The sequence below is a fragment of the Apteryx mantelli genome, chromosome 35 (assembly GCF_036417845.1).
Source record: "Apteryx mantelli isolate bAptMan1 chromosome 35, bAptMan1.hap1, whole genome shotgun sequence".
Lineage (NCBI taxonomy): Eukaryota > Metazoa > Chordata > Aves > Apterygiformes > Apterygidae > Apteryx > Apteryx mantelli.
In genome coordinates this window covers 1,005,559-1,029,866 of record NC_090012.1, presented here as the reverse complement: position 1 = coordinate 1,029,866, position 24,308 = coordinate 1,005,559, and the positions used below count along the sequence as shown (strand labels likewise).

Sequence of the window (24,308 nt, the reverse complement as noted above, 5' to 3'; positions counted from 1 at the left end):
TTCGCTGCCGCAGGGGCTCCCGCTCCGCAGCCCCTGCAGCGGGTGGGTGAAGTGGTACCGGGCGCGGCTGGTGCTCGCGGATGGGGGCTGCGGGAGCAGCGCAGCGGAGCGCGTTGGCAGCGTACGGAGAGAGCTGGCAGCCGGCTTGCGGTGGTGCTGCGCTTTGGTTTTCGAGGGGTGCGCGAGGCCTTGGGGACCTTTCGGTTTCAGTTTAAATAGGGCTGATTCCTGCAACCGCTTCGCGCTGAGCGGGGCTGATTGCCTGCGTTAACAGAGCCAAGCGCAGAGATTTTCACGTGCGCAGCAAAACGTGGGCATTCGTTGCAGCTGCCCTTTTTCTTCCTTCCAAAAAGCAAAAGCCTCCTGTGCAGAGGAGAGCGCCCGGCGTGGGAAATCACTTTCCGGAGCCAGGCGAGTGGCCCAGCGCTGCCTTCCCCTCCGTGCCCGGTTGCGGCCGTCCGTCTGCCCGGATGTTAATCGCTCTGCGCTGCAGCGAGCGGAGGGGTTTGGAGTTTGGGCGGGAGCAGCTGGGCACGGGGAGCCGGAGGGGCCGGCAATAAGGGCAGGGGGTATTGCCAAATGGTCCCACTGCTTCCAGCCGGGGCTCCGGGGATCCCTGCCACCCCGGGCCAGCAAAGCCGGGACGTGCCGTGTCCTCGCAGGTGCCGGAGAGGGAGCGTTCCCGCCTCTCCCCCTCCGGAGGGGAGCGCTGCACCGGTGCCTTCCCGACGCCAGCCATGCACCACCGCGTGGAGCCAGTGCCGGGAAGACCTGGCGGTGCCGCTCCGGTGCTCTCGCGTGCCGCCGGCCCCATGCTGATTCCGGCTGCCGCCCGGGCCCCAGCCACGTGCCTCGGGGCGCTGAGTAAATCTCTGCTCCGCGCAGACAGCATGCGAGATTAATCGAAGCCCTTAAGTTTGCAGATAATGCCGGGATTTAGCAATCATCGGATTGCGCCGGTTGGAAGACTTCTCCCAGGCCTGGGTTGTCACGGCAACGGAGCGTTCCCGCGAAGGGGCCGCATCCGAAGGGGCCGCATCCGCCGCTCGTCCCCCCGGGGTCTGTCCCTCGCGGGAAAGCGGGACTCCCGCTTCTCCGGGCCAGCCACCCTTCGGTCCCCCATGCCGTGATGTGCCATGCCGCACTGTGGGGACCTGGGTGCTCCTTGCTCCAAGTTACGGGTCCCCTCCGTAGCAAAGCACGCGGCTCCGGGTGAAACCAAGGCTTCTCCTAAAGGAAAACGAAGCCTGGCTCAGGCAGGAGGGCCCCAACCTGGCGGTGCCTGCATCCAGCCCAACGGTGCCTGCATCCAGCCCAGTGGTGCCTGCATCCAGCCCGGTGCCTCGGAGCAGGAGCCAGCACTGACATGAGCCCTTCCAAGGCTGGAGAATCCAGCACGTCTTAAGCGAGATGCTCCAGAGGTTTGTTGAATGTTTTCTGAGTTTGTGTTTTCTGCCATAGCTTTCAGCTGCGGTCGTAGGTCTGGTGGGTTGTCTTCTCCTGGTGGCCTGGCCCCATCGCGCGTACCGATGGTTGGAGGTGGTGCACCTCTTCTGGAAGGCCCTGCTGACCTCTCTGAACACCCGGCGAGGTGAGAGGAGCATCGTCCTCTTCCTTCAGCCCGGCCCCTGGCTGATCCCTGCCCCGTGGCGTGCGGGGGTTCGCTCTGCTCGCCGCGCCACCGGCTCCCTCTCCGTGGGCTCCTCCTGCCTGTTGACCCCGGCGTGCTGCAAGGTTAGAGCCGTCCTTCCTCGCACCGTTGTCGTCGTCCCCGTGCTGCCCTGCAGTGCGGCGAGGCGGTGCGCTTCGTGGCCGATTAAGCAAACCTTAACGAGGATGCTTCTCCTGGAGCTCCCGTAAAGGCTCAGGCGATGGCCGGGGACGCTGGTCCTGGCAAGCTGCTGTTCACCGTGCCCGGGGGCGCTGATCTGTCAGGTCGGGGCGAGGGTTTGGGCAACAGTGGTGGGGTTTCGCTGGGTGCCCTGGCGGTTTTTGAGCTTATTTTGAATCGTTCCTCCCCAGCTTTATCAAGCAAAAGGCCCTTTAGGGCAGGCTCAGCGTCGCGCTCGGCTGTGGCAGATCCCCGGAGCCGGCGTGCGGCTGGGGCAGGAGCAGCGGCTTCCTCGCCCCGCTGCCCGGCAGCGCCGCGTTCCCGTCCTTACGCTGCTTTCGCCTCGGGGAGGCCGGGGGAAGCAAAGCGAAACGATGGGCGCCGCTGCCGCGAAGCACTTTCCACGCTGACGGTAACTCAGGAAGCTGAACCGGGGCCGCGACATTTGCATGTTTCAGAGTGAGCAGGTCGGAAAAGCAGGTCCCAGAGCAGGGGGAGCCCCCGAGGAAAGTCTACCGCTTCCCGTTTTTAAAGGCGTCAGCGGGCGCCTGGGCTGCCGCGGAGCCGCAGGCTCAAGGGTCCAAGTCCGTCAGTCCAAACTGGCAGGATGCTGGTTTTGGTGCGGTCCAGACTGTGGACGGTAACAGGGGTCTTCTGCTGTCCTCGCCTTGCGAGGCGGTTGGTTTGGTGGTGTTCTACGTTAAGATTAAGGAACGAAAATCAGCACGGCCGTGTATTAACAGGCAGGTTTTAAAGATATGGAAAAACGTGAGGTCTGAGAACGAGCTCGCAGACAGAGTCGGTGCCGGGCGGATGCGCAGGCGGCAAGGGCGAGCTCGCTCCCAGCAGCCCTGGTTTTGGCTCGCTCCGATCCCCGCGTGCCGTTGCAGCGCGTCGCATAGGGAGCGCGTTCCCCAATAGCGCCGGAGCCCTGACCGGGGGGAGACGGGCGCGCGGCGCCCTGCGCGCTTGCGTCGGCGGGGGGAGACCCCGTCCTGGCCTCGCAGCCCGGGATGCGCACGCGGCTTCCTAGCCGTCGATGAATAAATTGGAAAAAGGCGTTCATCTTGCACGGCTGCCTGACACCAGCCACTAGGCAGGCTAAAAATAAACGGAAATTAAAGCCAAGCGCCGCACAGCGCTAATGAAAGCCAGCGCTGGCTTTGCTGATGTCAGGCTCTTGGTGCCGGGGAATTCGCTAGTCGCTGGTGTGATCCGACGTGCTCCCGGGCCCCTGGCTGGAGAGCGGAGCCGGTCTGCGCGCGGGTCCCGGCAGCAGCGTCGGAGCCGGGGTTTGCTGTTGCCGTTTTGCAGCGCGTCCCTCCGCCTTGCCGTCTCCGAGACAAAACCCGTTCGTCACGGACAATCTGTCCGTCGCCTCCCACCCGCGGCGCTTGTCCTCTGGGGCGTCCGAAGGAGATGTCCCCTCGCACGCCCGGGAAGCGTTGCACGCTGCCGCCCTCGCGGCTGGGTTTGCCTCGGCCCCCTCTCCGCACGAGGACGCCGGGCGCCGCGCTGCCCTGCGGATTTCTCCCGCTGCTACTTGTGGTCCTAAATTAAATCCGACACCGTGGTTTTCTTACTGAGGATGCAGCAAATAGGTCAGGACTGCGCTGCTTGATTCTGCATGAAGCTTGTCATCTCTAATTACCTCTGCGACACTTCACCTCGTCCTACTGTCTCAGGTCACTGCAGCTAATGCCATTTTCCAGGGTTTTGCTTGCTTTTTTCGGGCTCCTCGGCACGGTGCCGGGGGACCTGTCAGTTGCCTTTAGTTCTCCGCAGAAGTATTTAATAAAGACCATGTGGAACGGGGAGCATCGAGCCTGAACTCGGGGCAACGGAGCTAATTTGCCTGCTCGGATGCAAACAGCGCCAGGCGGGTGCCTGGGTGCCCGGGAGCCTCCACGCTCGGAAGCGATGCGGCCGCTGCGCCGGCCCGGCAGCCCCGTTGCAGCGGCGCCTTCCTGGCGCTCGGCTCTCCGGCCGCTGGATGGAGGATGCGGGTTCATCCTTTGGGATTCATTTCTGGGCTGGAGAGCGGCTGGGGCAGATGGTGTCAGCACGGAGGCTGTTGGCAGCGTATCCGGGTAAAGCCTGCGAATTGAAGCGTTCTGGTTTTGGGGGGAGAGGGGATGTTCCCTGTCCCTTCGGAGCTGAGGAGCCAAGCACGGCATGGCACCGAGCACCGGGCTCCTTGCCTTGCCGGAAAGAGCTCCCCGAATGCTCCTGGCTCTTGGCACCTCCGGCGCGAGCAACCTCAGCGGCTTCCGCTTGCCGCTGCCCAAATATGCGAGCTGGAAAAAGCACGTCAGCGGCGCTGGGAACGGGCTCCGCGGGGCCCCGGCGTGGGAGCCGCCGGCAGGTCGCGGTGCCCACGGCACCGGAGCAGCCCCTTGCCTGCCACCCACTGCCGCTCCCGCAGCAAACAGCCGCTGCCCCGGTCTCAGGACTTGCTTAATGCTTCCCAGATGGCGCACGTGGAAGCGAAAAAAGGGGCAGATCCCACCCCGGAGTCAGGCGCCGGCAAGGCAGCCAGCAGACTGCTTGCACAGGGATGCCGCCGGCTCGCGGGGCGCTGCGGGACGAGCCCCATCCCGGCCTCCCGCCGGGCGTCCGTGCAAGGAGCCTCCCCGGGAGCGCAGCACGGAGCCCCTTGCCCTGAGCCGGATGCAGCTCCTCCCAGAGCACAGGCCTCCAACGTTTCCGGGGAAGCAGGTGCCGCCGGGATGGAGCCGGCTCCGAGACGCTGCGCGGGATGCAGACATGGCACCGGCGGGCGTCCGTCCCGCGCCGGGTCCCAGCCTCCACGGAGCTGCGCTGGCACCAGCGGCTCCTCCCGGAGGAGGGATGCTCTCGCGGGGAGCCCGCAGCTCCCACGCGTTCCCCGACCAGCCGAGTGCCCCGGCTACGGTGGGGCTGCTTCGGCGCACGCGGCACCGGCAGCCCTGCGGGAGCCGTCCCTGCATCGGCAGCGGTGCTGCGTGCAGGGAAGGATCCAAACGGCACGTCGCCTCCCGGAGAGGAGGCTTGCAAGGCTCCGGCTTCACAGCCGGGAGCGGAGCGTGCACGGCCGCATGGTGCATCGCCGGAGCTGCATCCTTCCCGCCGGTCTGTGACGCTGGCAGCCGGGCTCAGGATCTGCTTTCCCGCTGTGGCACCCGCTGAGCCAAGCTCTGCTCCGGCCGGATTTCAGCAGCAAGGAGGGCCCCGTGGCACGGCTGTGTACAGCGGCACCCTGACAGATGCCTCCTCGTTAAGGATCCCCTGTCTGCATTTAATTAAGACTTTCAGGTATTGATTTAATATCCACTCCCAGCAGATGTGATCTTAGTCGGCTTCCATTGTAATTAGCCGGGATTAGTTTAGGTGCCGGCCCCATGCCGGCAGGAGGGACACGCGGCAGCTGCTGGCACGGGCTAATGCTGAGCGCAGACGGATTAGCGCTCGTCCGTCCTGGGGTGCGGACGCTGCTGCCCGGCTCTGAAACCCGCCCGATGGGTGATGCGCCGGCGTCCCGGGCACGGGGCGATGCTCGCGCTTGCACCCCGGGCTGCCCCGCGCTATTGCAAGGCCTGGGGACGGAGTCGCCCCCAGAGCGGCGAGGGGGTTTTCCCAGCCGTTGGCCCGACGGGAGCGTTACTCTTTTTCAGGCTTATTCAGCCTCGGAAAAGAAGCGCGAGCGTGCCCGAACGCCCACAGCCCCGGCGCCGGCTGCGGCACAAACGCTGCCGTGGGCGTCGGGGTGGGTCTTTGCATCGGCACTCCAGGAATAGACTGGGAATCTCCGAGCGCCGTATCAGCCTGCGATCATCAGCTGCTCGGGGGGCTGAATCACTGCTGCCAGCTCAGGCACGGGCGCGATTTTGGGCGGATTTGAGCAGCTTGGGGCTGACAGGGCTGCTACTCCCGGCTCGCAGCACCTTGCAGCCCTCGCGCAGCGCCTCGCCGCCTTCCGCTGCCGTCCGTCTTGCAGACGGGCTCTGCCGCCCGCGGGAAAACCCCGCCGAGCTGCCGGCCTGCCGCCGCGTCCCAGCCTGAACGGGACTCGGAGCAGCCGCTGCAGCCCGGTGCAGGCAGCATCTCCTGCGCGTCGCAGGCAAGGCAGCGAGGCCGCACAGCGTCGCCAGCGCTCAGGCTCCAGACAGCTTCCCTTGTGCGTGCTGGGCTCTCGCTGCCCGCCCGGGCCGCAGTGTGAGCTAGCAGGGTGCAGGCAGTCGGTGTAAATACCCGGGGATGGCTGTGCGCAGCAGGGTGCAGGCAGTCGGTGTAAATACCCGGGGATGGCTGTGTGCAGCAGGGTGCAGGCAGTCGGTGTAAATACCCGGGGACGGTTGTGCACAGCAGGGTGCAGGCGGTTGGTGCAAACACCCAGGGATGGCTGTGTGCAGCAGGGTGCAGGCAGTCGGTGCAAACACCCAGGGATGGCTGTGCACAGCAGGGTGCAGGCGGTCGGTGCAAACACCCAGGGATGGCTGTGTGCAGCAGGGTGCAGGCGGTCGGTGTAAATACCCGGGGATGGCTGTGTGCAGCAGGGTGCAGGCAGTCGGTGTAAATACCCGGGGATGGCTGTGCACAGCAGGGTGCAGGCGGTTGGTGCAAACACCCAGGGATGGCTGTGTGCAGCAGGGTGCAGGCAGTCGGTGCAAACACCCAGGGATGGCTGTGCACAGCAGGGTGCAGGCGGTCGGTGCAAACACCCAGGGATGGCTGTGTGCAGCAGGGTGCAGGCGGTCGGTGTAAATACCCGGGGATGGCTGTGTGCAGCAGGGTGCAGGCAGTCGGTGTAAATACCCGGGGATGGCTGTGCACAGCAGGGTGCAGGCGGTTGGTGCAAACACCCAGGGATGGCTGTGTGCAGCAGGGTGCAGGCAGTCGGTGCAAACACCCAGGGATGGCTGTGCACAGCAGGGTGCAGGCGGTCGGTGCAAACACCCAGGGATGGCTGTGTGCAGCAGGGTGCAGGCGGTCGGTGTAAATACCCGGGGATGGCTGTGTGCAGCAGGGTGCAGGCAGTCGGTGTAAATACCCGGGGATGGCTGTGTGCAGCAGGGTGCAGGCAGTCGGTGCAAACACCCAGGGATGGCTGTGCACAGCAGGGTGCAGGCGGTCGGTGCAAACACCCAGGGATGGCTGTGTGCAGCAGGGTGCAGGCGGTCGGTGCAAACACCCAGGGATGGCTGTGCACAGCAGGGTGCAGGCGGTCGGTGCAAACACCCAGGGATGGCTGTGTGCAGCAGGGTGCAGGCGGTCGGTGTAAATACCCGGGGATGGCTGTGTGCAGCAGGGTGCAGGCAGTCGGTGTAAATACCCAGGGATGGCTGTGTGCAGCAGGGTGCAGGCGGTCGGTGCAAACACCCCGCGGTGCCTGGGGACGGCTGTGTACAATCAGACCGGCGACCGCCGCATCCAGTGACCCGGCTCGATGCGACACAACGGGATGCGTTTTAGACCTCTGGCCTGGCTGACCTGCTCCACGGGGGTCCCTTTCGGTGCCCGAGGTGCGGAGCGGAGCCGCATCCAGCCCGTGCTGCTCGGTGCACGGCTCACCCCTGGGTCACAGCTCTCGTTGCCACCTCTGGGCATCGCTGCAGCTGTGCGGGCGGGTGTGCAAGCCGGGCCGCACAGCCGCTGCCCCGCGCTGCCGACGCCAGCCTTGGCTCTCCCTCCTCTTCCCTCTTATCTGACCACTTGCACTCTGCCATCGCCCAATCCCAAATCCTTGCTTGCAGGCTCGAATAGAAAAAAAGCCGTCAGCAGAGGTTAAGAGCACTTTAATGTGTCTCTTGTGTTTACGAGGTGCCGGCAGGGCCCCGCAGTCGGGTTTGAAGTCTGATCTCCATTGTCTGCGGCGGCTCAGCGGCTCCGCGCAGCTGTGCCTCCGCGCGGGTGACCTATTTCTCCCGTGCAGCAGGATGCAAAGCGGCGGACTTCCACCCCGGGCCGCAAAGGAGCCGCCGGAGGAGAAGCGAAGGGCCTGAACTGGGGAGATAAAAGCGGCGGCAAAGCCCTGAGCGGACCGCTCGGCTTCCCCGGGCGCTGTTCGGAGCCCGGGCTCCCGGGCTGCAGGAGAGCCGCCGAAGGTTTCCCGGGGGTTTCTGCGGTCGGCGCGTCGGCGGCTTGGTTCAGCCTCGGTGCGGGTGGCTCTGCGGTGTTGATAAAGCAAGAATTTCCTCTCGTAGCCATCTATCTGCCCGGCAGATCTCGCCCGAGTCGCCAGCCCTGGTTAGGTGGTGCTGGGGGAGCGGTGGCACAGGAGAAGGGTTTCGCCCTGCTCTGGGTTTGCAGGAGGCGACGGGGGGGTCTGTGTCCGACCGGGAGCTGCCAAGCACTGCGTCGGGCTCGGGGCCGGGAATGCCGTGCTCTCCCGGCTGGGATACGTGGTCTCAGTCACCCCTAGCAGCGTGGGGGACAGCCCGGGCCGTGCGCAGGGCCGGGACGCCTGGGCTCTGCTTCCAGCCTTGCCCTGCTCTCTGCAGGGTTTTCCACTCCCGGCTCGTGCGGATCGTCTCAAAGCAGCTCCCGGAGCGATTTCCCTTGGCAAAGGGACCATCCCTTGGTCTCCTCGATCTGGGTGGCAAGAGGGAGGGGAAGCCGCTTGCAGCCGCTCCGTGCGCTCGGCAGAGCCGGGCCCCGCGTGCCCGGAGAAGCGGGCGGCGGCGGACACGGCTTGGGGGCCGGGGCTGGGAAGCGCGCTCCCCGGCGGACGCTGCCGCTCCACGTGGGCTCCCGCGAGCTGTGCGCCTTGTCCCCAGCTCGCCTGCAGCAGTCGGGGAGGCGTTGTGTCTGCACTGTTAAATGCATTTATTATTCATCCTAAATGCTCCGCTGCCCTGCAGAAATAGGTCAAATGGCTCATTTACGCTTCCACGTGGGGCTGGTCCAAGGTAACCCACTTCCAGGGGGTCCCGGCGAGGGCGATCAATCTCGGGGGTCAGGCGATGCTGGGAAGCTTCAATCCTGCTTCAGCTGCAGGTTTTTTTTCCCCAATTTGCAGACTTTGAAGTTGCCAGCCAGGGAACGAGGATGTTTTTCCAGCTTCCCAGCCCAGCTGGGGCTGGATTTGCAGCCCTGGTCTCCCTTCAGGTGTCTCGGGGGGCTCCCGGGGATCCCCAAAGGGCTGTGAATAGCAGCATAGCATCGGGCTGAACTCTGGGGTTGCTTTGCTTCCATGGGTGTGAATCCCTTCTGCGGTAGCGCCTGGCTCGGGAGGCTCTCGGGGTGCTCGCGGCACCGCTGCGTGCAGCGCGGCCCGTCCTGGAGGACGGGTTTTCCCCGGGCGCCGCCGTGGGAGGCCACACGTCGGGGAGGGCGACGAGGGGGCAGCGCTGGCCCAGCGCCGGGCTGAAGCGGCCCCAGTCTCGCCGGAGGTCGGCGCGTCGGTCCCGGCCCGTCGGGCGTGCGGGGCTCTGCCCACAAGAGGGCACTGGGAGGTTCGCGTTGCGCGGACGCATGCGACTGTGAAACCCTGCGATCGGGGCCGGCGGCTCCTTCCCGGGCTGCATTCGCGCAGCGGAAAGCGGGCGCGTGCTCGGCACGGCCGGGTCCCGTTGCAGCTGCTGCCTTGCGCCCTCCGAACGGCGGCGGACCCTAAAAACCGGAGCCGCTCCGTTTCCCCGACGAGAAGCGCTGCAGGAGGGCCGCGGTGCCCGTTCAGCTGCGCAGCGCTTGCCCGTTCCCTCTGCCCCAGCTGCCTCCGCTTTGCTAACTCTGCTCTCTCTTCCCGCGGCAGGATGGCCTGGGAGACGCCGCGGAGCGCCGCTGCGCCCCGGCTGCCGTGAGCCCCGCGGGGACGAGGAGGAGGAGCCCGCGGCCGTGACGGGGACGAGCCCGCGGCCGCAACGCGGAGGAGCCCTGCCCGGCGGTCGGGGCGGCAGCGAGCCGGCAGCGATGGGGCAGGAGCGTCCTGAGGCCGGGCGCCACGGGGCTTCGCTCTCCGGCCGCCTGCCCGCCACCCCCAGCAACGGCTGAGGCCGCGCCGTCGCAGCGGCCATGAGCGGCGCCTTCCCTCCGGCACTCAGGCTCGGCTCTCCCCTCGGACTATGACCTCCTTCCCCAAGGAAGGGCTGCCCGGTGCCCGGCCCGCGGACCACTATCCGCCAGGCTACTGGGCGCACAACGGCAGCGTGCCGCAGGCGGGCGGCGAGGGCCCGGCCGCCCCCCGCCCGGCCGCCGCCACCGCCACGCCGGCCGTGCCCAAAATGGGGGTGCGCGCCCGCATCGCCGACTGGCCCCCCAAGAGGGAGGCCCCGAAGGAGCCGGCCGCGCCGAGCCCGTGCAGAGACGCCGAGGCAGCCGCCGGCAGGGACGCCGCTTCGCCCCGCGGCCTCCAGAACGGGCAGCAGCCGGCCGGTGCCGGCAGCGGCGGCGGTGGCGGCGCGGGGCTCAAAGCCCTGCACCGCCTGGCGCGGCGCAGGTCCAAGGACGTGGAGTTTCAGGACGTCTGGCCCCGGTCGCCCGGCCGGGCCTTCGCCCCGCTGCGCCACAGGAGCAACAGCGAGATCACGCTCAGCGAGTGCGACCCGGAGGAGCAGCTGGAGCCGCGGGGGGCGAAGCTGGCGGGGGGCGCGCCGCTCTTCCGCGAGTACGGCAGCACGTCCTCCATCGACGTCCAGGGCATCTCGGAGCAGAGCTTCTTCGACATGCTCAACGAGTTCCGCAACAAGAAGCCGGACCTGCGGGCCGCGACGCCCGAGCGCCTCGGCGAGCTGCTCCGCGCGGACCCCGCCGGCGCCCCCGGCCTCTTCCCGGCCGGCGCTGCCAAGGCGGAGGCCAGGAACGGCCCGACGCTGCCCCGCGACGAGCTGCCCTCGCAGCCGAAGGAGAAGCCGCGCAAGAAGGGCCCCAAGGGGGAGGCGGGAGGCGACTCCATCTTCAAGAAGCTGCGGAGCAGCCGGAACGAGGGGGAGCCCGGGAAGGAGCCGGAGGAGGGCCGGGCGCCCGAGGCGGGCAAGGCCTGGCTGTGCCAGAAGAGCTTCGCCCACTACGACGTGCAGAGCATGCTCTTCGACCTCAACGCCGTGGCCGCCAACCGCGCCGTCGTGGCGCAGCGGAGGAACACCACCACGGGCGCCTCGGCCGCCTCGGCCGTCTCCGCGGCCCTCTCGCGCGCCTACGGGCTGGGCGGGCTGGACCCTGCCTTCGCCAGCACCGAGGACCTCAACTACAAGGAGAACCTGGAGCACGACCTGGGGGACAACAACAGCAACGACCTGCTGCTCAGCTGCCCCCACTTCCGCAACGAGATCGGTGGCATGAGCGAGCGCAACGTCAGCTTCTCCAAGGCCTCGGCCGGCTCGCCCGGCGGGCCGGCGGCCGACGGCGGCTTCCTGGAGCCCTCCCTCAACGTGCACTGCACCAACGCCAGCATCTCCGTGCTGGAGGTCCCCAAGGAGCTGCAGAGGAACCCCAGCCGGCTCAAGCACTACAGCGTCGAGCACGTGGACCTGGGGGCCCGCTACTACCGGGACCATTTCCACGGCAAAGGTAGGGGCTGCCAGGGCAGGGCTTGGGGCTGGGGTCCAGCATCACGCTTGAGAGCGGAGCCCGTGGGAGAGCTAGCGCAGACCCTCCCTTCCCACGTGCCTGGTGTCTTTGGCGGAGATCCTCGGGGGGCGCAGCCGAATCCTGCCTCCAAAGCAGGCACGGGCGTAGCGTCACCGGCGTGCACCCGGCTCCGTGTAAACTGGCCCGGCGGCAGCGCGAAGCCCCCGGCACCGCTGTGCTGGGAGGTCCTCGCGTTCAAGGGGTCCGCCGCCTCCCTCGGCACCTCCTCGCGGTGGCAGGGATGCACCGTGCCCCCGCTCCGCAACGGCAGCTCCTCCGCCCCCGTTTCTTTGCAGAGCACTCCAACTACTTCGGGGTGGACGAGAAGCTGGGCCCGGTGGCCGTGAGCATCAAGCGGGAGAAGCTGGAGGATCACAAGGACCACGGCCCCCAGTACCAGTACAGGATCATCTTCCGGACCAGCGAGGTACGTCACTGCAACCGGAGCAGCCGGGCTGTTCGCCCCGTAGGGTTGTCGGTAGACCCCGAGGGCTGGTTTCTCCCACCCACGGGGGGCTTTGAAGCAAGCTCCCAAAGGTGGGCTGAGTGGGAAGCTCCCTACCTGTGCTGCTGGCCGGAGCAGGGAGCTACGAGCACCCTGAAACAGTGGCCCCCGCCGCAAGTCCACCCCGCACCCTGTCCCCACAAGCGCTGGGGCCTCTGCAACACCTCGCGGCGCTCGTCTGCAGCTGCCGCTCGGGGTGGGATGCGTGTCGGGGCCTGAGCTCTGGCACGGGAGCAGCTGGGCAATTAATCGCTGGAGGACTCGGAGTGCGTCCGGCGTCCAGCCGGAGCTGGCTGCAGCCGCGATGGTGCAAGAGTTACTGCTCACGGCGCAGGAGCCGGCTGGGCAGGGAGGTGACCGGCTGCCGTTCCGGAGGAGCGGATCTGCGCTCTCCTCCGGGGCAGGTGCCGGCAGAGGGCGTGAGCAGCGAGCCGAGCAGCCAGAGTGGGGAAACAGCAGGTTTTTTGCACCCCGGACCGGTGGCAGCGTTGCTCCTGGGCTCGGCGGGGCCCTGCAATCGCGCCGTGCTCTCCGCGTGCTGCAGCGAGGGACCAGCCGAGGGTCCCCGCTCCTGCCCGGCTCCCCGCAGCGCTGCAAGGGCCCGGCCAGCTCTCAGCAGGGCTGTCGGCCTCGCTGCATTCTTGCTCTAATGGGGTTTGAGCTGGGATTCAACAGGGGCGACTCCACGTGGGATGGGGCTTCCCAGGCCTCCCGTGGCATCTCCGGAGCGAAGGGGCGCATGACGAGTTGACTGTCACCCCCTTTGCCAGGCTTGAGCTTTGCCCGAGGCTTTTCTTGGGTGGGGACAGTGCACATGCAGCACCCGGTGCCAGGTGGAGCGCGGCGGCTGCAGGGGGACGCGCAGTCCCCGTGTGCCTGGCTGCCGAGCCCCGTCCCGTCCCGGTGGCAGAGGACCCCGGAGCAGCGTAACCGAGCTGCAGCGAGCGATTGCACAAGCCCTTCCTCCAGAGGAGCTCAGCGCCGTGTTAGCTCAGACACTCGCGGGCGTCCCGGGCCGCAAGCGCAGGCATGCCCCCGTCCTCCCTATCGCAGCCATCTCCGTCTTACTTTTAATCACAATTTCCATAGGGAGGCTTCGGGAGCCTCTCACAAAAGGCTGTTGTTCCCAGGCGAGAACAACGCGCCCGTTGTGAGCCGCGTGCGCTCGCCTGTGGGAAACGGGGGTGCTCCACAAGCCCTCTCCCCCTCCTCTCCCAGCTCGTCACCCTGCGCGGCTCCATCCTCGAGGACGCCACTCCCACCACCACCAAGCACGGGACGGTCCGCGGGCTGCCGCTGAAGGACGCGCTGGAGTATGTGATCCCCGAGCTCAACATCCACTGCTTGCGGCTCGCCATGAGCACGCCCAAGGTCACGGAGCAGCTCCTGAAGCTCGACGAGCAAGGGGTGAGTGGGGCCAGGGGGTCCCCGGCCGCGGCGGCTCCTCGCGGGCCAGGCTGGGCGCCGCCTCCGGGGTCCCGGCTGCAGAGGGGGGCTCTGGCGCCAGCAGCCCCTTTCCCGAGTTTCTCCCGGGGTTGGAGAGGCTCCGCAGCGATGGAGCAGCCGTCCTCCCGTGCCAACATCTTGCCAGTGCCCCCAGCTGCCAAAGCCATCCCGGGCCTCGCAGCCCCGTGCCGGTGGCTGGGAGCCATGCAGGCACACCAGCGCTCCGGTGTCCCCGGCCTGCTGGCAGCACCAGGATGCGGAGGGCTCCTGGAAGCCCGGCTGGGGTCTCGCTCGGACACTGGTCCGAGGCTGAATGCCAGAGCAAGGCGGGAGCCGATCCCCAATTTCACGGCCTCCCGGGTGACAGCATCATTGCGCTGCCCTGCTCCTAGCAGACTCCTTCGCAGCAGCCTGTTGTAATTTACTGGTGCGTAAAGCGAGAGCGTGCAAGTCCCGACCTGCTGGGCGCCACTCTGCTGCCGGGCCGGCCGCGGCACCTGCTTTTAACCTCTTCGTGAGCTGCTCGGCTGGAAGCTCTGCGGAGCAGGAGGGGCGCGAAGCCCTGGCTGCGAGACCCGGGAGCGCCCGAGCCCGGCGGCCTCGGGGAGGCGAGAACGGGCGGGTGCTGCGGCCGCGCTCAGCGCTGCCCTGCCGCCCGCAGCTCTGCCGGAAGCACAAGGTGGGCATCCTGTACTGCAAAGCCAGCCAGAGCTCCGAGGAGGAGATGTACAACAACGAGGAAGCGGGACCTGCCTTTGAGGAGTTCCTCTCCCTCCTCGGCGAGAAGGTGTGCCTCAAGGCCTTCAGCAAGTACGCCGCCCAGCTAGACACCAAGAGTAAGTGCCGGTGCTGGGACCGGGGTCCCGGCCCTGCCTGTGCCGCCCCATCCGGGCGCCGGGTCCCTCCGAGCGCGGGGCTCGGGGCTGCCTGGGGCCGGATGCCTCCGCTTCCCTCGGAGCCGCTTCCCGACGGCCTCCGTTCCCTTGCAGCCGACTCCACGGGCACCCACTCCCTGTACACCACCTACCAGGACTACGAGATCATGTTCCACGTCTCCACCATGCTCCCGTACACCCCCAACAACAGGCAGCAGGTGAGCCGCGCACCCCAGCGCCGTTCGGGAGCCCCTGCAGAGTCCTGTGGCGAAGGGGGCTCAGAGGAGGGGACCGGGAGCCCCTCGTCCCCTCGGGTGACGCCTGTTTTAAGGCTCTGAGCTCAGGCGGCTCGGAGATGGCAGCCCAGCCCGGGGTCCAGCCCGCTTCTCCGGCTGCCGGCGTGCCTGGCCGTGGCGGAGGAGCGAACCTCGCTGCCGCTGCACCTCGGTCACTCTGTGTTGCTTTCTAACACCTAACAAAGAGGCTCCCGGGGACCAGGGCACCGTGTGCCGTCAGGCCACGGACACTACTAATACGTTTTGTTTTTTTTTCCCCCCTTACCTCGCTAGTTACTGAGGAAGAGGCACATAGGAAATGACATAGTTACAATCATCTTTCAAGAGCCCGGAGCATTGCCCTTCACTCCCCAGAATATCCGATCGCACTTCCAGCATGTCTTTATCATTGTCCGCGTCCACAACCCTTGCACTGATAATGTTTGTTATAGGTAAGCCTGACCCGCTGCTAACCGTGGCTGCCGGCTCCGAGCGCTCGGGCGCCCGGTGCTCCTCCGCGCCGGGCTGGGCTCAGCTTGCCTGCACCCACCAAACGCCCTTCGCTGCCGCTCCTGCGCCCTGCAGCGCCCCGGCCCGGCTCCTCGGCCAGGGCGGCCCCGGGCTCTGGCTCCGGGACTCGCTTTGCTCGGAGCGTGCTCGGAGGGCGGGTGAAGCGTGAGGCCGGGCGCGCTCCTCAGCCTGCGTGGGGGTGGCGGCACTTTCGGAGGTTTCTCCCGGGCCTCTTGCCTCTTCGAAGTGGTGCCACTGTCGCGGCGCCGAGCGGGAGCTCTGCTCCTGGTGCTCATGGCAGCGGCTGGGCAGGGAGCGGCGTGGGGAGCTAGGAGCTCCCCGAGCCTTCAAGGGGGCTTTGCAGGGCTGCTGTCCTGCCAGGGACAGCGAGTGATTTTTCCCTTTTCCCCTCCAAGTGTGGCTGTGACCAGATCCAAAGACGTCCCGCCCTTTGGGCCCCCCATCCCTAGCGGCGTTACCTTCCGCAAGTCCGACGTCTTTAGAGACTTCTTGCTGGCCAAGGTGATCAACGCGGAGAACGCCGCCCACAAGTCGGACAAGTTCCACACCATGGCGACGCGGACCCGGCAGGAGTACCTGAAAGACCTGGCCGAGAACTGCGTCACCAACACGCCCATCGACTCCACCGGGAAGTTCAACCTCATCTCGCTCGCCTCCAAAAAGAAGGAGAAGACGAAAGCCCGGGCGGGAGCGGAGCAGCACAGCGCGGGAGCCATAGCGTGGCGCGTCTCCGCGCAGGACTTTGCCCAGGGAGCGGAGATAGACTGCGTCTTGGGTATCTCCAATGAGTTCGTCGTCCTGCTCGATCTGAGCACCAAGGAGGTGGTGTTCAACTGCTTCTGCGGGGACGTGATCGGCTGGACCGCAGACGCTTCCGCCATCAAGATCTTCTATGGCCGCGGGGACCATATTTTCATCCGGGCAGCTGAGGGCGGCCCCGATGACATCAAAGAGATTGTGCAGAGGCTCAAGGTAAGCCGCTCGCTTTGCACCTGGAAAACCTCTGTAGTGTTTTCTTTGTAGTTTGTGTAGGGCCCATTCCAAAGCAGTGGACACGTTCAGACTACCTTCATCTAAGTAGGGGAGATCTGGGCTTTGAGAAGAGGCAGTGGACTCACCTGGGCCCTGCAGGAGGTCTGCAGAGGGGCTGGCTGCCCTTTGCACCCGTGGTTAGAGAAGGGGAGAACCCAGGAGCTCCAAGGTGCGGGAGGACAGTGCGCTTTAGGGCTGTCGAGCGAACAGGGCTGGGAACGCCGCACACGGTCGGGGCAGCAGGCTGGAGGAAGCCACGGCAAAGCGTTGGTGGGTTGTTCCGCTGCAAGCTCTCGGCTCGGCCCTTCCCGACGGATGCAAACGTGGTGCCTGGAAGGGAGCACAGACGAGGTGCAGGGAGTGTGCGGTGCTGAAGGAGGTCTCGCCTGGTCAGCCACCTGGCAGGAAGGTGGCAGTCGGATGTGAGAGGAGGATTTCTGGAGGCCAAGTGGGTTTTGCATCCTCCAGAGCCATCTGAAAGCAGAAACGTGGCAGGGGCACCGAGCATTTGCCTCGCTCGGCCGCAGGCTTTGGCCGGAGTCGGGACAGGCAGCAGTAAACCTCCAGGGCCGGGGGTGACCATCTCTGCCGCTGCCCCAGGTTATGACCTCCGGCTGCGAGACCGTGGACATGACCTTGCGGAGGAACGGGCTGGGCCAGCTGGGCTTCCACGTGAAGTACGACGGCACCGTGGCCGAGGTGGAGGACTACGGCTTCGCCTGGCAGGCCGGCCTCCGGCAGGGCAGCCGGCTGGTGGAGATCTGCAAAGTGGCCGTGGTGACGCTCACCCACGACCAGATGATCGACCTGCTGCGGACGTCCGTCACCGTCAAAGTCGTCATCATCCCGCCGCACGAGGACGGGGTGCCTCGCAGGTAGCGTCCGGGGGCCACCTCGGCGGAGTCTCTGGGCAGGCAGCTCCGCGTCGCGGTGCCGTGGCAGCAACGGGGGGTCGTTGGGGGAGCCGCCACCACTGTCCCGTTACAAGTCCCTGGGGCTCGGGCTCTGCAAGTCTGGGATCCTTCTGCAACCTTGGCCCCGTCTCCTAGACGCCAAGGGTTGGCAGGGGACCTCGGACACGGGGATGAGCAGGCATTGCCTGTAGGAACCTTCCCATCCATCGGTTTCATGTCTGCAACCTTGAAAAGTCCAGTTAAAGTCAATAAGGGCGGTTTAGCCACAGCAAAGAACCTGGGCTTTGGCGGATATCTCCTTTCTGTCACTTAATACGATGACAAACGAGCCGGCTTTCTGTGAAAGGGAGAGCGCGCGGCTCCTCCCGGACAGGCGGCGTTACGGTAGGGACATCGGTCGTGTCGCTTGGCTCCGAGGGTGCTGCCGAGGCTCTCCAGAATCCGACCTGGTCCTGGGTGGGATCTCCGCCCTCCGCGCGGGCACCTGAGCGTGGAGCCGAGCGGGGCCAGTCCCGGGGTCCCGCGGGTGCCCTTTCCCCCGGCCACGAGGCTGCTTTAGGTGCCGGGATCGCGGCCGGCTCCTTTCCCAATGCCGGCACAGGGAGTGGGTCGGCGCTGGCCCCCCCCGTGCCATCGCCACAATGCCGCACGCTGCCGCTTCCCGGGGCGGCGAGCTGCAGATGCGGATGGGGTCGGCTCCCAGCCGGTGCCTCCGTCCCTTCGGCTCGGCGGCGCGGGGAAACCTGGCTGAAGAGCCCCTTCCTGCCGGGTTGGGGAGCTATTTTTAGGCTGCCGTGGTTCGCTCTCCCCCGCGCGTGGCTAAGTAGGTCGCCTGCTCCACACGTTGCCCTCGCGCATCGCAGGAAGATGATCTCACCGATAGAGCCGCGTGTGATTAAATAGCCCGGCCCCGCGCCGGCGGGACGCTGCTTCCCCGGGGAAGGGGTGCTTTCGGCTGCCACCCACGGGGGGAGCCGGGCCCCCCCCCGCGGGGCGCCGCTCCCGGCGGCATCGGCCCGGCTTCCTGAGCGGAGACGAAAGCAGCGTTTGCTTTGCAGGGGATGGGCCGAGTCATTGGAGACGAGTGGCATGGAGCACAAGGGCGAGCCGGAGAGCCTGCCGGCCGGCTACCGGCCCCCGTACCGCAGCAACTCCGCCTGGCAGTGGAGCGGCCCAGCCTCGCACAACGCGGCACCGCCGCCGCCGCCGCCGGGCAAATGGTCCGAGCCGCTGCCCCTCGCGCAGGCCCAGTCCCTCGGCCGGGCTCCCAAGCAGCCCGCCGTCGTCCCCTACCGCGAGCCGCAGCCCCTGCACAGCAAGAGGTAAGGCGGAGCGCCGCCGCCGCGCCGAGCGCTCCCGGCTCCCGGGAACGGAGCTGCCGCTTCGTCTCGCCTTCCCCCGCGCTTTGTGACGCCTGCTGCTCTCGCGGGTGTTTTACCGGCGGCCTCCGAACCGGCGCGCAGACGTGCTCTGCCCGGCCCGGCCCAGAGATGCGGCCGCAGCCGTCAAGCGCCTTGTCCAGCCCCCGGCTCGGAAGCGGCCGCCGCGGCTGTTTGCTAGAAATAACCCGTTCCCGAGCCCCGCGCTCTGCCTGCAGCAGCAGGGAGGCGCTTCCCCCCCTGTATGGTCTCCGCTTACCTGCTCGCCGGAGCAGCCGGAGCGCTCGCTGGCCATGCTGCATGCCCAGAGAAACAGGGGGGTCTCCAGGCCCTTCCCACTCTGTGTCCCTCCATGGGGCCAAGGCCACGGGGACCTGGAGCGGAGCCCGAGGGCAGCGCGTTGCAGCGGCCGCCGGTGCTGGCGAGCCCTGAGCATCCCCTCCGCAAGCCCCGAGCCGCTGTTGCACGGGAATGCTCTGCACGCAAAGCCGCTGCTCGCTTCCTCCCCGCTTTCCCATTCGGTGCTCCCCTTGCCCGCTTCCGCGGCTCCCGGCCTTCCTGGCAGGAGCCTCGCCACTGCCCTCGGTGAATTGCTCCGTTATCCACGGCGCCGGAGGAGCGCATGGGCTCGAGGCCGGGGTGCGGGAGCGTTTCTGGCCGGGCGACTCCTCGGGGTGGAACGAGGAGGCTGCCGGGAGCGAACGTAACCCCTTTCCCGCATGTCTCCGTGGGACCAGGCCGGTCAGCTTCCCCGAAACCCCCCACCCCACCTCGTCCTCGCCAGCCGGAGCAGAGAGGGTCCAGCCCTACCGGCAGCCCTCGGGCAGCTTCTCCACCCCAGGCACCAGCGGAGCCGCCTACGCCCGCTATAAGCCGTCTCCGGAGAGGTAGGCTGATGCCGGAGCGCCCGCGCGGGCAAGGCCGACCCCGGGCAAGGAGCATCCTCCCTCCTGCGCCCCGTGGCCCCGGGCAAGCCTGGCCCCCTCCAGCCCCTTCCAAAAAGGTCATTTCCCACCGAGGAAAAAAATCTGTCCCCGTGAGGACAGTCAGGCACAGACCTCCGTGGAGGCTGTCAAGAGCTGGCTGGAGCGAGCCCGGAGCAAGGCAAATCTGGAGCTGGCCTGGCAGCACGGCGTGGGTCACCCTGCGCCCCGCATCACGCTGGGACTGCCGCACTGGGCCGGCTGCCCCCGGCCGTCACCTTTCTCCTTCCCTCCCCAGATACGCGGCCTCGCAGCGGCCGCTGCTGCCCTTCGAGCCGCATGCCGGCCACGACGCGGCCTCCAGCGGCGACTCCTCGTCCGGGGGACTCACCAGCCACGAGAGCACCATGGAGAGGCACAAGCCGGGTAAGGACGGCGGCGCAGCCCTGCCCCGCCACCAGCCGTTGCCCCAAGAGCCCCGTTTGCTCCCCGCGCCTGCTGCAAAGGTCTCTGCCCCCGGGCAGAGCGACCCAGCGGCCCCGAGGTGACGTTGCGGGTTGTGACTCGTTGCAGAGCCGCTGTGGCACGTGCCGGCGCAGTCGAGGCTCCCCGCGGCGGCGGCGGCGGCGAGCGGCGGGAGCAAGCGGTCCAGCAGGCAGGAGCTGGCGGGCAAGGACTCTCCCAACCGGCATTCGAAAGTGAGTGGAGCCGCCCGGGGCCGCGGTGCTGCCCTTGCCCCCAGCCCCCGGGAGGCCTCGGCGGCCCCGCAGGGCTGAGAGCGCTCGGCCACCGGTCCGGGGAAATTTGGCTTGTCCGAGGGGCGAGCCCAGAGTCCCCTGTGCAGGACTCCGTGCAAGCCCCCTGCCCCGCTTTTCCCCCTCCCTTTTGGGGCTGTGCCCCTCCTGGGCATCCCCAAGATGGAGCCCAGACGCCGGGGTGAGGGGCAGGGCTCAGCGCCGGGGGCTGCGGCTGCCGTTGCAGGGCGAGGCGCAGTACTCGAGCCACTCCAGCAGCAACACGCTGTCCAGCAACGCCTCCAGCAGCCACAGCGACGAGCGCTGGTTCGACGCCGCCGACGCCGGCGAGGCCGAGCCGGACCCGCTCTCCAAAGGCGGCTCCAGCGACAGCGGCATCGACACCGCGCTCTACGCCTCCAGCCCCGGCTGCGGCGGCCCCAAGCCCTCGCGCCCGCTGCCGCAGCGGGACAAGCTCCCCAAGGCGCCCTACGCCGGCTTGCACGAGAACGGCGCCCGCCCCGGGGACAAGAAGAGAGAGTCGTCGCCCACCGTCAGCGCCGGCGGCCAGGGCAAAGGCTACCGGCCCAAGCTGTACGCGCCGGCGGCCGGAGCCCCCGGGAGCAGCCCCGACCCCTTCAAGCAGCCCAGGTGGGTTGGTGGCTCCGCGGCTGGTCGGTCGCCCTCGCCTCGTCCCGCCAGGCCGGAGTTTGTGCCTGGGGGACGGCGGCGTGGCCAGCTGCACGGCGAGCTCGGTGCCGGCCCCGGCGCTGGGGGGGAAGGTCCTCCGAGAGGCCCCAGCTTTGCAGCTGCTCGGAGAGGGGGCTTTTTGGGGAAGGGGGGGAACGGCGCCCCAGCGAGCTCCCGAAGCAGCCGGGGCTCGGCCCGGGTGCCGGCGGCCGCGCGCACGTACCCCGTCCCCGCAGCGAGCCTGGCTCTCACCGGCTTGTGTTTTGTAGCAGCCTGACCTCGCGGCCGGGTTACTCCGCTTACAAAGCGCCCGCGGCCGAGACGCCCCGGCCCGCGCACGCCTCGCAGCCCGGCTCCTTCCAGCTCTCGGCCTCGGTGCCCAAATCCTTCTTCTCCAAGCAGACGGTCAGGAACAAGCACGCCGCGGGGTGGAAGCGCGCCGACGACGCCCCCGCCCGCCCCGCGGCCTTCTCGGACCCCAAGAAGTAAGCGCTGGGGTCGAGCCCGCGGGCAGGGCTCGGCGGGGGGGGCGCGGGGCTCTCCCGGAGCTGCTGCCTCCCGGGGGGACGTCGCAGCCGGGGGGATTTGCAGCAGCACCCGGGAGCAGAGGGCAAAGCTCTGCCGCTCTCTCCAAAAAGAGCCGCAGCCTTTTATCCGCAGGGAGCAGAGCCCTTGGGCTCAGCACCTCTCCAAGGGGCGAGAGCTTTTGATTTGCTGTGGTGCAGCGATTTGCTCGTTATCGGCGCGGCCAGATGTGCCGCGGGCCCGTCGTTAGCATTCTGGCCGAGTCCCGGCTCGGCGGGAGGCGACTCGCCGCCTTACCTCCGCTTTTACGGCCGCCGAGCCGGCAGCGGAAGAGCCGAGCGGGGCTGCGGTCGGCTCCGGGGCTCGTCCCCTGCCGCCCGGGGTTTCGGGGTCTCGCCTGCCGCTCCGCTCCCGGAGCAGCCGCTGCCGAGACGCCCCGTGCCGCGGGGGGCAACGCCGGCGCCCCGCGGGGTTCGGCTGGCGCAGGGTGGGGGGGTCGGCGGGGAGGCGGCAGGGGAGGCGCCGCGCCGGTGCCGTCTCAGCCGCCCCTGGCGCCGTGGCAGGCAGGTGGACATGAGCACCAAGAACGTCTTCGGGCAGCCGCGGCTGCGGGCCTCGCTGCGCGACCTCCGCTCCCCCCGCAAGAGCTACAAGTCCACCATCGAGGACGACCTCAAGAAGCTCATCATCATGGACAGCTCGGCCCCGGAGCCCGAGCGCGACGGGGTGAGCGGGGCCCCTTCCAACCCCCCCCCCGGGGCGCCCCAGCCTCGCACCCGCGCTGCCGGCACGGCAGCCCTGACGCTGTGCGGGGTGCCCGAGCGCGGCGCGTGGGAAAACGTCCCCCCCATTTCCGCCCCCCCCAGTCCCCGCAGAAAGCTCTGCAGCGGACGCTGTCGGACGAAAGCCTGTGCAGCGGGCGGCGGGACGCCGGCTACGCCAGCGCGGCCTGCTTCGAGCAGTCGCTGGCCACCGACGTCCTCTTCACCAGCGCCTACCCGTCCAGCACCCTGCCCACCCGCCGGCAGCACCCGCCGGCCGGCAACGGCAGCCTCCCCGAGAAGAAATGTGAGCGACACGGGGATGCGGGGACGCGGGTGCCGGGGCGAGGACGCGGCGAGCGGGGGGGTTCCCCTTCCCTGCCCCGCCACCGGCTCCGTGGGGAAAGCGGCTGGGCTTCGGCAGGGCACGTCCCCGTGGGGGCTCCCGCGGCCCCTGCCCCGTCCCGCGCTGCTCAGCCAAGCTGAGCGTCCCCAAAACCTCCCTTCCCGCCAGCACCCGCTGCGGAGCCGGCTCCATCCCCAGCGTTTCTGGTCCCATCCCGGGAGCGGAGCCGTGTCAGGCAGCGTCTCCCCGGGTGCAGGTTTAGGCTCGGGGGCCGCGTCTGGAGGGCGCAGCTCGCTCTCACCCCGCGTTTTCCCCCCCCCTCCAGCTACGATTTCCGCCTCCGAGCTGTCCCTGGCGGACTCGCGGGACAAGCCCATGAGGCGCCTCGACCCGGGGATGATGCCTCTGCCCGACACACGGCGGCGGGTCTCGAGTGGTCCAGCCTGGTCAACGCGGCCAAAGCCTACGAAGGTAGAAACACCGGAGCGGGGGGGCGGCGCGCATCAGGTCCAGGGTGTGCGCGGGGCGGCCGGCCGCTGCCGTGGCCCTCCGGGGGCCCCGAACAGCCGGTGCTCACCCCAGCCCGGCCCCCCCTGCGCCGTGGGGCTGCGCGGCTGCGTTTGCACCCGGGGGGACAGCGCGCGTAGAGGGAGACGGGTGCTGTTGTGCGCCCCGGGGACGCGTCCCGGATCGGCGCTTGCAACAGCCCCGTTGCCTTGCCTTCCCCGTGCCAAGCCGGCAAAGCCAGTCCCTCCGGCCTCCGCGCTCGGGGCCGCCCCGTTCCTGCTTTCCCGGCCAGCCCGCCCCATCCTGCTGCCCACACCGCCTCCTCCCAGCACAGCACTCCGGGGATGCCGCGCTTTGTTTGGAGCTGGCGGAGGGACCCGGCTCCCGGGCACCCACCCTCGGCGCAGCACAAAGCCAGGAAATGCCCGAGCGGCCCAAGACGGAAAGCGGCAGCCAGTTCCCAAGACCTTGGCCCCGGGGGGCTGGGAGGTGGCGTCTGGTCTCGCTGCAGCATCCGGGGTCTCCCGCGGGGAGAGGGGGCCGCGTGCATGCACGGGGTGCAGCGTGCGCCGCCGGCACCCTGAACTGCAGCCTCCCGCGGTTGCACCACTTCGGGAGCGGACCCCAGCGGTGCAAACGCTGCCGCTGCTCCCGCCTGTTCCCCCGGGATTCGTCCCAGCCCTGGTTCGCCGGGAGCAGGGCGCTCCGGAGGCAGGCAGTGACGCCGTGCTGGGCTTTGCAGTGCAGAGAGCCGTCTCGCTGTTCTCCCTCGCCGACTCGGCGCTGAGCCCCGACAGCCCCGTGCACGCGCACCTGGGCCCGGAGCGGCAGCCCACGCCACGCAGCACGCCCACCATGAGGTGAGGGGCCGGGGGGGGGGGACAGCCAGGCCGCGCGGGTCCCCGCGGCCCCCGCGGCGGGTCACCCACGGGCTCCGTCCTGTGCCGCGCAGCGAGGAGCCGCCCCTGGACCTGACGGGGAAGGTGTTCCAGCTGGAGGCCATGCTGAAGCAACTGCACAGCGACCTGCAGAAGGTAGGAGAGCTTGGCCCCCCCCCCCCCACCCCCCCGGCCGAGGATGAGCCGTGCAGCTGCTCCGGCCGGGTTCCCTTCCTGGCGGCTCGGCTCCGGCAGCAGGGGATCCCCAGGAGCGCCGGCCCTTGGAGCGTGCCGGGAGCCGGATCCAGGCGGCGCTCAGCACCGGGACCCCCCCGGCTCTGTGCCGCAGGAGAAGCAGGACAAGGTGGTGCTGCAGGCGGAGGTGGCCAACCTGCGCCAGAACAACCAGCGGCTGCAGGAGGAGTCGCAGACGGCCAACGAGCAGCTCCGCAAGTTCGCCGAGATCTTCTCCAGCGCCGTGGAGAAGAAGGAGCTGTGAGCGGGGAACCGCGGGGGCCCCCCCCCCCCCCCCCCCCCGGCCCAGCGCGCCGGACTGCCGGCTGCAGCCTGGCGCACGGACGGACGCATGGACGGGGCCGCGCGCAGGTGA

General features: G+C 68.4%; 1 protein-coding gene across 1 annotated transcript in view; it reads left to right on the top strand.

The window, feature by feature from the left end:
• The window catches only part of LOC106491401 (signal-induced proliferation-associated 1-like protein 3), a 48,448-nt gene extending 24,147 nt beyond the window's left edge, over nucleotides 1-24,301 (top strand). The window contains 21 exon segments of the mRNA XM_067314480.1: nucleotides 9,564-11,317; nucleotides 11,674-11,804; nucleotides 13,101-13,289; nucleotides 13,990-14,164; nucleotides 14,318-14,421; nucleotides 14,773-14,930; nucleotides 15,405-15,981; nucleotides 16,642-16,916; nucleotides 18,014-18,277; nucleotides 19,072-19,221; nucleotides 19,556-19,683; nucleotides 19,831-19,955; nucleotides 20,239-20,642; nucleotides 20,951-21,166; nucleotides 21,770-21,932; nucleotides 22,073-22,274; nucleotides 22,639-22,727; nucleotides 22,730-22,784; nucleotides 23,563-23,680; nucleotides 23,773-23,854; nucleotides 24,048-24,301. Coding sequence (XP_067170581.1) covers nucleotides 9,874-11,317; nucleotides 11,674-11,804; nucleotides 13,101-13,289; nucleotides 13,990-14,164; nucleotides 14,318-14,421; nucleotides 14,773-14,930; nucleotides 15,405-15,981; nucleotides 16,642-16,916; nucleotides 18,014-18,277; nucleotides 19,072-19,221; nucleotides 19,556-19,683; nucleotides 19,831-19,955; nucleotides 20,239-20,642; nucleotides 20,951-21,166; nucleotides 21,770-21,932; nucleotides 22,073-22,274; nucleotides 22,639-22,727; nucleotides 22,730-22,784; nucleotides 23,563-23,680; nucleotides 23,773-23,854; nucleotides 24,048-24,197 — 5,199 coding nt within the window. The 5' untranslated portion in view covers nucleotides 9,564-9,873 and the 3' untranslated portion in view covers nucleotides 24,198-24,301.
• The last annotated feature ends 7 nt before the right edge of the window (nucleotides 24,302-24,308 follow it).